This window comes from Pelodiscus sinensis, chromosome 11 (genome assembly GCF_052426305.1).
Source record: "Pelodiscus sinensis isolate ZL-2025 chromosome 11, ASM5242630v1, whole genome shotgun sequence".
Lineage (NCBI taxonomy): Eukaryota > Metazoa > Chordata > Testudines > Trionychidae > Pelodiscus > Pelodiscus sinensis.
In genome coordinates this window covers 29,871,042-29,883,650 of record NC_143062.1, presented here as the reverse complement: position 1 = coordinate 29,883,650, position 12,609 = coordinate 29,871,042, and the positions used below count along the sequence as shown (strand labels likewise).

At 44.9% G+C, this 12,609-nt stretch overlaps 1 protein-coding gene across 1 annotated transcript in view; it reads left to right on the top strand.

Moving 5' to 3' along the window:
• Positions 1-12,609, top strand: part of UROC1 (urocanate hydratase 1) — a 75,868-nt gene that overhangs the window by 36,772 nt on the left and 26,487 nt on the right. Inside the window, exons 9-14 of the mRNA XM_006131264.5 lie at positions 260-348; positions 1,073-1,135; positions 1,722-1,901; positions 5,190-5,287; positions 7,296-7,368; positions 8,773-8,894. Of these exons, the coding sequence (XP_006131326.2) occupies positions 260-348; positions 1,073-1,135; positions 1,722-1,901; positions 5,190-5,287; positions 7,296-7,368; positions 8,773-8,894 (625 nt within the window). The remainder of the gene's footprint in view (positions 1-259; positions 349-1,072; positions 1,136-1,721; positions 1,902-5,189; positions 5,288-7,295; positions 7,369-8,772; positions 8,895-12,609) is intronic.

Genomic DNA, 12,609 nt, shown 5'->3' with positions numbered 1-12,609 from the left:
GTTGGCAGGAGGTTTGAGAAAAGATTCAATTCTTGTTCCATTGCTGGTCTGGAACAACAGAAACCAGAACAGAGGGAATCTTAGAAGCTAGATGTATAGAAGATCTATTAAATCACCTAGTCATTGTAGCCACTGCAGAAGTGTTGCCTTATGTACTTTTGTCAGTGTTTTATCCAGTATCATTTTAAAGTTAAAGATGGTCTGGGGAAGCTCTTCCATAGGTGAGATGACACTCCTGTCTCTCTGCAATTTGTCTCAGGTTGATGAAGCTGCACTTCTGAAACGGTACAGACAAGGTTGGCTGATGGAAATCACCGATAGCCTGGACCACTGCATTGCTCGGCTCAGGTATGGCTCATGAAGTGCTTTGTTTGTCCCTCTGGGCAAAATGCTGCTCAAAGGCTGAAATGACCACAGCAGCTCTTGCAATCCCCTACATGGGTGTGCAGGGGAAGGATTAAAGGATAGCTCCCCTTATCCCATCTCTGCTGTTAAATGAGGTAAATGGAGAGTGAATAAGATCCGTAGAAACTCAGCTCATGAATTCCCTATCTTGTTGTTACTCCTTACCTCCATTACAGAATCACTCTGGTTTAAAAAGGATGAGCTCAGTGGAAGTATGAAATCTCCATCTCAGGGATGTGGTTTTAAAGAATACTGTTGAGGTTTTTAAATGAAAGGAATAGTGTTTGGCTTGTCTGGCACCTTAACGTGTTCAGAACTAACAGCACACTCTGAGCTCTGTTTGCTCTGAAACTCTTTGGAGGTTTCTTCCTGTTTCCAGAAAGCCTGTCTAACTAAGAAGGCTGGCTCTTCCTTGTGATGTCCAGTTCTGGGTACAGTGCCTAATCCTGCATTTCTTATGCACCCAGTACTCCCCATCTACTCAAGGAATCCCACTGCTCCATCGGGGTCTTGTAGGTTTAGGCTGATAGCGTTCATAACCTCTCGTTCTGTTGGAACCCCCCTTGTTTTTCTCTGCTGTTTTGAATGAATGCTTTGCATGTTCATGTGTAGTTTGTAAACAGCAACTATTCAGATGATAATTTTTTCCATTTTTAACCTATTATAGGGAAGCAAGAAATAATAAATTTACCCTTAGTTTGGGCTACCACGGGAATGTGGTAGATCTTTGGTAAGTACCCGAAGGTAGGTGGCACTCTTCCTTGCGAGTTAGCTTGGAACAATGCCCAAGCTTGTCAATAAAAGGAATTATCCTTCAAACTAACCATTAAAGCAATGTCTTGACTCTTGCTGGTAAATTGGGTGTTAAAATTCCAAAATGGATAATTACATTTTGTTGACCAAAGTACCCCTTTGGGCACAAATGGATAACTTTGCCTTTGGAAACAAAGAGCAAAGGTAACAAAGCACTGAGCGCTGTTTTAAAATAAATCCTTGGTAACAGAAACAAGAGGATGGTGTCTTAATGAAGGACAATCCCTTGGTAATCAGAATATCGAGAATAGAAAATGTGCTGCTTTGGTGGCTTGATCCAAAGCTCACTGAAATCAATGACAAGGATTATATTTATGTCAGGCATCCACAAACAGGTGTTGCCAATCCATAGTATCCTTGTAATATTATAAAAAATCTTTAGGAATATACCTGAAAAACCCTAATAGGGACTGCTGATGCTCCCAAGGAACATTACTATGAGGTGAAGCTTGCAATGGCAGCCACCAGACAAGCAGTCTATTCATTATCTTTCCTATCCATAGGGAGAGGCTTGTCCATGAGCTTGACACAACAGGAGAACAGTTAGTGGATCTTGGATCAGACCAAACCTCCTGTCACAATCCATTCAGTGGAGGATACTACCCAGTGCAGCTCAGCTTTGAGGAGGCAAATCAGCTCATGTCGACCAATCCAGGGAGGTTCTGTACCCTGGTGCAAGAAAGGTAAATAATGATCTTATTCATAGATCCCAATGCTAGAAGGGGCCACTGTGATCCGTGAGGCTGCCCTCCAGCATAGCACAAGCCCTAGAACATCCCAGCAATAATTCTGAGAGCAGACCTGTTAGAGGAACATCCAACCTTGGCTACATGGGTATGGCTGCTAAAACTTTCTAGGCTCAGTGTTTATTTTGCTTCTCTCGTGACAAGATTCTTGTCTTCCCCACAGAAAGGCTGACAGAATCAATGGGCCAGACTCTGCTTTCAGTTCTCTCAGGCTTTGTCTACACTGCAGCACTATTTTGGGATACCTGCAGTATCCTGAAATAGCTAGACTGCTGCTGTTGAGCGAGCCCATTATTTTGAAATATAACGGGCTCGCTATTCCAATGTCCCTGTAAACTTCATTCCACGAGGAGTAAGGGACGTTTCAGAATAGCAGTTTATTTCAAAATAAGTGCTGTGTAGGCAGCACCACATTTTAAAATAAGCTACGCAATTTGCATAGCTCAAATTGCATAGCTTATTTCGAGCAACAGGTACAGTTTAGACGGCACCCTGCATGTAAATCTGGAGAAACATTGCTGAAGTTACACTGGGCTAATGCTTTTAGATCCTGCAGAGTGGCTGCTTTTACATAGGTGTATCTGATATAGAATCGGCTCCACAGATTCTAGAAAGGGAAACAGTTTATTAGATTGTTTAGTCCCTCAACCTGCTATGCAGGGTTATTTCCTACTGTATATGAACTAAGGTCTGAAAATATCTGCTGGGGTCTATTTCAGTGGTATGCTGAGCGTTATAGCCTATGTAAGGACCTAGCATGTGAACTAGATTTTATTAAACATCCAGAGCAGAAGATAAACAACATCTATATTCTGTATCATTTCCAGACCTGCTAGTAGCTGCACTAATTGGCTAGGAGCAGGGGAAATGCTATTGTTCCCCACTAAAACCCAACAGGTGCTTGCTGTTACACAGGTTGTTTGGCTCTGAATGCTATTATTCTTCACTCCTGCTGATCTCATTCCATTTAGAAACACTCTTGCTTGAAGAGGTTTTTACCAGAAGAAGACAGAATTTGTCACCTGTTTGGCTTTGGCCCAGGGGCCTAAAATGATTATTTCAGTCTCTCAGTCCTTCATTTTAGATGCTGTTCTGAGAACAGCATTGCATGCAAGCTAATTTCCAGTGGGGCCTTTTCATAAGATGCAGGATAATTTAATGAGCCTGATCTTATTGATTATGCATTGGTTTAATTCTGTTAATTTCTCATTTATTCCATTGCAAGTGAGATTAGAATTGGGAACTGTGCAAATAAGCACTGAAGAAGAAACAATAGAGATTAGAATCAGGGTCTGATTCTTTCCTTACTTAGCTAAATTATAGCTAAGCAATAGGTTAAATTGTTTAGCTAGCTATTTAATGCCATTGTCTTCACTCATGATTTATACCGCTAAAAAAAAGAGGAAAATAGGCCCCTGTGTTGCTCAAGAGATGGACTGAATTATCTCCTGGGATTGTTTTACTCTCTGTTTGTTTGTTAGTTATTCTGATGTGGGACCTGGATTTTTTTCCAAAAAACAACTGGGAACTGCAATGAGGTCAAAATAGTCAGGCCCTTGTGTGTGCTTTGAAGGGCTGGTTAAAGGAAAAGAAGCAAAGAATTGCAAAGATCTCCAGAGAAGGGAAATCCTCCTTGGAGAAGGTCAGAGAGGGCTAAAAGTGGTTTCATTAATGTCCTGAATTTTTATCTCATCCTAAGTTAACAAATGACTTTGCTGGAAGTGGACGTTATTTCTGGGACCATTACAAATGTAAGAGCCCCAGTTGTATTGATTTTGAGCTTTTGCCATTTGCTGGGTTTTGCTGGGGTTTTTCAGTCCATAACTCCTGGATCCAAGAAGAGGTGGCAAAGATTAGCAGTGGTAGCTCTCTTGCTGCCTGAAGCTCTTAGATCTCTGATCCAGAAGGAAGGAGGAGTTGCTCACATTATATATGTCTGGAGTAGCTGGCTTTTGCTAGGTTTACCTTATTACTGGAAACTCACAGCTCTGTGCCAAGAAGCAGTCTCTAGCAGTACCATCTTTTGTAATTTTTCCTGTTAGATCTCAGAAGCTCTGATGGCTTATTATTTGGATGGCACATGTGTGGGAAGTACTGCTGTTAATTTAGTCGGTGGCACTCTTTGGCCTAGCTTAGTATTTAACTTGTGTTGTAGCTTGCTGCTAACAGGTATGGTGCTGAGGTAGGAGGTCTCCTCTGGATAACATATAAAACCAAGCTCCAGATCACCGTGGTCATTAAAGGTCCACTAGCAATTGTCATAATAGTATAGATATCTGGGCTGTGTTGGCTTTTCAGATACAATAACAACATGCTGCTTCTCTGAATTAATCTCTGTAGATTCAGCTAGTTATCAGACTTCCATGATTCACTTTCTTTCCAATGTTGCTGTGTGTGGTTCAACAGCTCTTGTGTTCCAACCTAGAGGTGGCTGCATTTCTGAGTTATATGTGGTGACTTCTGTGAGTTACTCACCCTACATCACAGTGATGAGGTGAGGTTCACTTAATATTTTGTAAAGCATTTGGAGAGCTTTGGAGAAGAGGAAGGGATGTAGAATCCCGATTAATTAACCGGTTTAACCAGTTAACCAATTAAGCCTCATCTGGGTGGGGGGGATGCTCCAGTCCCATGCTGGGACTGGCTGCCATTTCTCAGCCTTCCCCCTGTACACTCCCCCATGTGTGGGGGGGTATTGGGGCTACCACTGGCTCCCAGCGGAGCAGCCCCTATCTGCAGCAGGTTGAATCCCCAATGGACAGAAATTGTTCCGGATGCCGGTGCAGCCCCTACCTGTGGGGCGCCTGGACTTCTCACAGACAGAAACTCTTCTGGACACTGGAGCCGCCCCTGCCTGAGAAGTGTCCAGGCCAACCACAGATGGGAGCTAATCTGGACAAGAGCAGCCTCTGTCCACAGTGAGCCCCCTGCAGGGCTGGGCAGTCCCTTGCCCAAGGCAGACAGGGAACTGCTCCAGACCCTGCCGGTTACAGGTTAACTTTTCACATCTGTAGTAACAGGGCTACAGATGTGGAAAGTTATTTTTATTAGGTGTCTATCAGGCTTAGGCAATGGGTTGATCTTAGGTCTTCCAAATTCATCTGTTCTACTTTCCCCACCCTTTCACATCCCAAGCCATATCAGCTGTGTTAGGGTGTTCCTGATAGTGCCCTTTTATATAAATGAATGAATATCAGAGCTAACTTTCTGCTTTTGTACTTTCAGTCTGAGGAGACAAGTGGCTGCTATAAACAGGCTGTCTGATAAAGGCATGTTTTTTTGGGACTATGGCAATGCTTTTCTCTTGGAAGCTCAGAGAGCCGGTGAGTGGATGCTGGCTTTCCTAGATTTAATCAAGGCACTTCTCTCTTTTCTGGCCAGTAAAATATATTTCATTACCTTTGTAAGATCAGGTCTTCTATGTAGATTGCATCAGTAGAGTCTGTTCTGCCTGGAAATTAAATTGGTGCTGCTCTTTTTCTCATGAAGGCCAGAGGTATTGGGCTTTATTCTGTAGTGTTTGTTTCCAGTTCTCATAGGCAACTACAGCTCCAAGTGACGTCAGTGTGAGAAACAGGTGCTCTGTACCACTGAAAAGATGCCCCTTTGGTTTTTAAAGTATCAGCACTGACTTTTTTTGTAAGGGTGGATGGAAAGCAAAGTCTGTCTTTCCTTAAAGGAGAAAAATAAAATGTACAGTTTTAAAAGTGTCCTCTAATTTCACATCCATAACTTGGCACCCAAGGCTGGGCACAGATGATGGACTCCAGGGTCCAAGCTTTCTAAAGAGAAGCCTCTGCTGAGTTGGCACAACTCACACCAGCAGTTGAACTGTGGGTACCAATCTAGATACTCCTGCCTCCATTCTATGCAAAATAACAGCATGCCAGTGTGCAGTTTGCAGAATAAAGCCCTGATCCTGCTGCTGCCTCTGTGTGAGCACATTGTCGAGATATCTCCATGCAGAGCATTTGTTTGACCCTTTAAAATGTTGGGGGAAGGACTCCCCCTTCTACAATGGCTCCTGCACAGTGGCTGTTAAAAGACCCTTGAAAAAGCGAGTGAAAAATTTCTCTGTTGCAGGCACTGACTGTATTGGCCAGCCATATGCTGATCTATGAGGGTCCCCCACACATCTGGTTTCAGAGGCAGGGCTAAGGGTGGGACAAACATTCCAAGTGGGTCCTTGTTACAGAGCTGGTAGAAGACACATGACTAGCCCACCTTTGCTCCTCCCCTTCTGAGATACAAACCTTTTGTATTTTCAGTCTGAGGAGACAAGTGGCTGCTATAAACAGCAGTTCTGTCCACGGAGTAGCCTCAAACTGGAAGGGTACAATGGTGTCTTCCTTGCCTCCTTTGGGACTCTTGAGTTTTGTGGTGCAGCACAAAATCTCACCTCAAGGGCTTCATGGCACTTTTTAAGCACCCCCTTGTTGGTACTGCAGGGTTTAGTAAGAGTATTTTTTTTTCTTTCACTAGCTGGCATTGTAAAACTGGAAAATGAACAGCACAAATGAGCAATTAAAAAAACAAGAAAAAGAAAGAAGTAGGGCTGGCTTTGAGGATGTTCTGTGGCTTCTGCAAAATACAAGACCCGTTGAATATAGTTAATTTGGTTGCATTCAGCTTTTTTAGTCTGTTTTCTTTCTTCTAACAAGAACATTTAAAACAAATATAAGAAATGGTGGGAGATTTTAAGAGAATTTCACTTGGAGCCTAAATGCTAAAGCCAAGGAGAGTGTAATGTGTCCAAAGTGGGGAGATGCAGAGCTGGGTCGGCTGTGTGTCAGTTTGCTTCAGCACCTATTTACTTTAGAGCTGTCTGTATTGCTTCCCTTGTGGAAAATCCCATAGAAAGGGGGAAGAAATCACAGCTTTCCCTATAGATTTCTCCTGCCTTTTTCAATTTAGGGAAGGTGTTGCCCATTCCCAAGATATGAGCTGTGTGACTTTCCACAACCCCTGGTAGCTACAGGAGGCCAGGGACTTCCATACAGAAGCCTTTTGTCAGTCTGCTGATTCAGGCATCTTGTTCCCTCTCTCCAGCCAGCTCTGTGACAGAGCTGCTCCAATGGAGGACTGCCCTGGCCACACTGCCTCCATTGTTCCCTTAAAAGAAGATCCTCTACTACCCATTACCCTCCCCATGTTCACCCAGCTGCCCCCTCCCTTTCACACAGCACCCCTAAAAGGGATGTAGGAGAAGGAAGGTACCATAAGGCCACTCTTTTAAAAAAAAGGGAAGACCTGTGTTGTACATGAACAATTTGGCTCAAGTATGTAGCTGCTCTTCTCATCAACTAATCTGCATTTAAAATCTGTTTGCAGGTGCTGATGTCGAGAAAAGAGGAGCCAATAAAACTGAATTCCGATACCCTTCCTATGTTCAGCACATTATGGGGTATGTTGGAAGAAATAGATAACTTGGAGCAATGAGCTGTTTCCATCTACTGTAGAAAAGGAACCATAAACTGATCTGCTTTTTAGGGGAATAGTCAAAAAATAGGTTAACTCAGGGACCTGAATTACAGGGCCAGTTCCTGCCTAGACCTATTCCAAGAATAAAATGGTGGTGAGGTGAGAGGTGTTCAGCCATGAATTGTCCCATCTGGGCTCAGTGCTAATGCCACTTGCTCTAGTATTACTGTGGTGTGGGCCACATGCTCATTTGCATTGGAGCGGTGTCCAGGATGGCGCGACCTTTCCCCCACTGGTATGATCATGGACACACAGGGCACGCACAGTCATGTTGCATGGGGGGGGAGGAGGATGCCATTTTTAAGAGTGCACTGCTCCACTCCCACTGACGTGGTCTAGGATGCACGGTGCGTGTGAGGTGTATGCTGCACAGAGGTTGCCATTTTTAAGGGTGCAGCCACTTCACCAATAGCAGTGTGACATGCCAGGGGCATGGTGCATGCCAGGTCACACCACACTGGGGTACCATTGTTAAGAGCGCGCCGCTCTGCCCCGTGCAGCATGACCTCAGGCACATGGTGTGTTCAAGGTTATGCCACACGGGGGGTGGGGGGGAGTATTTTTAAGAGCCACTCTGCTCCCAATCACATGCCAGGTCATGCTGATGGGGATTAAGCAGTGTGCTCTTCAAAAGGGCAACCCCATCTGGTACTGCACAAAACTACATCCAGTTCTGAGTACTAGATAGGAACAAACCCTGGACTGTCTGGTTTAATACTGGACAAGGGGCCAGCCTAAATAGAATAGGAACAAAAAGTTCCCTCAACATGCAATGTAAGGTAGAGGGCTACCAAATCAGTCTTCTCCATTCTTTTCCATGGATGTATACATATACACCCACTTTGCATTCATGTTCCATAGCTGGAAATAGGCAAGGGTGCAAGAGAGCAGCTGAATCAAGCTCTCACTCTGTGGATATTAAAATGAGGGGCCGGGTGCTCCTCTCACATTGGTGTAAACCAGGCATAACCTCACAGAAGTCATTTGACTACCCTGGTATAAGGAGGGAGACAGCCAGGCCTCCAAGATCTTGTTTTATGAAAGGACCTGCGATCAACTGGGGAACACCCTGGTTCAGTGAACTGCCTTGAGTTTTCTAGCACTACAAGTACAGTTGTGATTTCCCCCACACCAACTGATGTCTTTGTGAGACAGCTTTGTTTAAATTCTGGAGAAACAGTCCCAAGTGCTTTCTGTTTAGATTAGTTTGTTTGAAATATTTTGAATACTTCCATCTTCAGTTAATGAAAGAAAAGCATTGCTCACTGCCAGGATAAATCAGACAGGAATTTCAACTATCTCTTAATGAAACATATTCCCTTCCCAGAGACATTTTTTCCCTAGGATTTGGGCCATTCCGCTGGGTTTGTACCTCAGGTGACCCGCAGGATCTGGCTACCACTGACTTAATTGCCGCGTCGGTGCTTGAAGACGCTATACATCAGGGAGGTAGGACGTCAACTCTTTTTCTGTCATAAAAGGGGCATGTTTTGTGAAGAATGGGGTGCAAGTAAATGGAGATCCATGCAGTTTGCTATGTCTTTCGAGTGAGAGCTGAAAAAACAAGCTCTTATCTGCTCCATATAGGCATTAAAGTCAGCAAGCAGTGCAGCCAATGTTTATGACTTACAAGCGCTGTGTAATAGATTTATGGAGCCCAGGGCTGCTACTAGATGAATAAACTACAAATGTGACCAAGAGCAGAATTTTCCATCTGCACATGGTATGGATTTTGCTGCACCTTTCCCTGTCTTTGTCACCTTGAGACTCAGCTAAAAATAACAATAGAAATGTCCAGTTCTTATTTAGAGCTTTTGATCAGTAGGGTTCAAAATGTTTTACAAAGAAGATCAATAGCGTTATCCCCATTTTACAAAGGGGGAAATGCAGTAAGAGCCGGGGGGCGGGGGGGGGGGGGGAAAGAGGAGGGGGCAGGGACCCTGGCTCCTACTGCCTTTTAAATTGCAGAGCCGCAGCAGGATTTGGTCCCACACCCAGCATGAGCTGGGACTGAGCTGGACTGTTTATTGACTAATCGATTAAACCAGTAGATTAATTTCTGTTTGGGCCTCTAATTGATCTCCAGTTTTGTGGGTGCAATTTCACAATGAGGATTTAATGTGGGCTCTATTGTTTGCGCCTGCCCTTCCCCCCATAATCCTGACTATCTGGTCTGTGGTTGTGGTTTTGGTGCCAAATATTTTTTCCCATAATTTTCCCATACAGGGCCTGTATAATTGACAGCCATTTTTTAAAATATAGGGCCTGATTCTGCTTTGACTTTTATACCAAATCAGTCTGTCTGTGGTACTTACCTGGTCCTTCCCGCATTCAGTAGCTGAGCACCTTACAATCTGTGAATGTGCTTACTCTTACCACTCCCCAGAAATAGGGCAATGCTATTGTCCCCTGCTTACAGGTGAGGAATTGAAGTACAGAAAGACTTAGGGTATGTCTACACTACCCTCCTAGTTCGAACTAGGAGGGTAATGTATGCATACCGCACTTGCTAATGAAGCCCGGGATTTGAATTTCCCGGGCTTCATTAGCATAAGCGGGGAGCCGCCATTTTTAAATCCCCGCTGCTTCGAACCCCGTGTAGCGCGGCTACACGGGGCTCGAACTAGGTAGTTCGGACTAGGGTGCCTATTCCGAACTACCGGTACACCTCGTTTCACGAGGAGTACCGGTAGTTCGGAATAGGACCCTAGTCCGAACTACCTAGTTCGAGCCCCGTGTAGCCGCGCTACACGGGGTTCGAAGCAGCGGGGATTTAAAAATGGCGGCTCCCCGCTTATGCTAATGAAGCCCGGGAAATTCAAATCCCGGGCTTCATTAGCAAGTGCGGTATGCATACATTACCCCGCTAGTTCGAACTAGCGGGGTAGTGTAGACATACCCTTAGTGACTTGTCTAAGGTAAGTCTGTAGCAGTGCAAGAACTTCAACCTCCATTCAGGCTAATAACCTATCCTGTTAATGCATCCTAGAATCATGTTTGCTGTTTTTGCAACAGCGTCACACTGTTGACTCATATTTAGCTCGTGGTCCACTATGATCCCTAGATCCCTTTCTGCCGAACTCCTTCCTAGACAGTTGCTTCCCATTCTGTATGTGTGAAATGGATTGTTCTTTCCTAAGTGGAGTATTTTGCATTTGTCCTTATTAAACTTCATCCTGTTTACCTCAGGCCATTTCTCCAGTTTGTCCAGATCATTTTGAATTATGAACCTATCCTCCAGAGCAGTTGCAACCCCTTCCAGCTTCATATCATCTGCAAACTTAATAAGCGTATTCTCTGTGACAATATCATTGATGAAGATATTGAACAGAACCAGTCCCAAAACTTGAGCTTCTAACCCTAAATGCTGCCTACACCATTCTCTTGACCCCAGATCAAGTATTATATTTTCCAGTTTTGCTTTTCTCTAGAACACATTGTTGTCATTAAAGGCTGCCACGGCCAGCCTCTGGTACTGCACTGTTAAGACAGTCTGTAAGAGGAAGGATAGTAAAGGCCATTTTTAAGGGCATCAGAATATAAGTTTTCATTTATTTTTTTTTCTCTTTTACTGTTTTTGCTTTGTGCATGAACACACTGGGATGTAACCAGAAGAATGTGAATCAGGAGACCTCATCTTCTTCCAGAATCATTAGGCTCCTGTGGAGATAGAAAGTAGCATTTCTGGGAAGTGATATGCCAACCTTCTATATTTCTATGCTTAAACATGGTGTAATAGGTTTTGCTAGGCTTAAGGAACTAATCTATTGTATTCTCATAGGCTGTGTCCAGACTCCATGCCTCCTTCGACGGAGGCATGTAGATTAGCCACATCGGAAGAGGGAAATGAAGCCGCGATTAAAATAATCGCGGCTTCATTTAAATTTAAATGGCTGCCCCGATCTGCAGATCTGCTGTTTGTCGGCAGATCGGGAGAGTCTGGACGCGATGCCCCGACAAAGAAGCCTTTCTTCATCGACACAGGTAAGCCTCGTGAAACCAGGTTTACCTGTGTCGATGAAGAAAGGCTTCTTTGTCGGGGCATCGCGTCCACACTCTCCCGATCTGCCGACAAACAGCTGATCGGCAGATCGGGGCAGCCATTTAAATTTAAATGAAGCCGCGATTATTTTAATCGCGGCTTCATTTCCCTCTTCCGACGTGGCAAATCTACATGCCTCCGTCGAAGGAGGCATGGAGTCTGGACACAGCCATAATGTACATCTAACATTATGGCCTTAGCTGCCCATCACAGATCTGAGCTACTGGAGCAGTTCCCATTTTTTGAGGAGTAACATTAGTTCGGACTAAGGGCTTTAGTCCGAACTAACGCGTCCCGGCGAGCACTTCCTGGTTCGAATCAGCTGTGATTGGAACTAGCGTGCCAGCGAGATCATGTTAATGGGGCGCGGGATATTTAAATCTCCGCTTCATTAACTATTTTGGTCATCTCCATTTGCATCCCTAGTTCGAACTAGGGATGCAGTGTAGACGTACCCAAAGAGATTAGTCATGCAAGGTGCTGAATGGCCTCAGTTCTCATTGACTTCAGCAGAAGTGGAGACCACTCGGCACCTTCTAAGTCTGGGGTGTTTTTCAGTGCAGTGTTTTCTGTGAAGTGGATCCATCAAAATAGTCATGTTAGAGTTTCAAAAATGGTCCTGTACCTAGGAGCTCCCATTATATACAACTAGCAGATGTACGTGGCATTGCGTGGGTCTGTAACCGAAGGATTTTTTTAAAAATGCATACATTTTTTCAAAAATGAAGGAAAATGAAGGCTGGAGTGAGAGGGACCAGGGGGTAGGTGGCTTAGTGTAGAGGTTTTGGAGGTGTGGGGGGGTTCAGGGGAGAGGGAGGGACTTCTGAAGTCAAAGCAGGTGGGAGGTGCAGGATTCAGGGCAGGGGGCTCAGGACAGGACACTGGGAAATGGAGGGGTTTACTGGGGCCGCTTGTGGTGGCATGGGTGGTGCTGCTCCGCTGGCAGCTTCTCCCAGGGGACCGGGGCAGTGCTCTCCTGCCAGTGGGACCCGCGGAGTTGCCCTCCCTCATGTCCTGCAGGCTGTCTGGAAGGGACCAGACTCCAGAAATTGTTGCCCCCTCAAGCTGAGCCCCCATGGCCTTCAGGCTGTCTGGGAGGAGGCTAGGTTTCAGGGGCTTCCC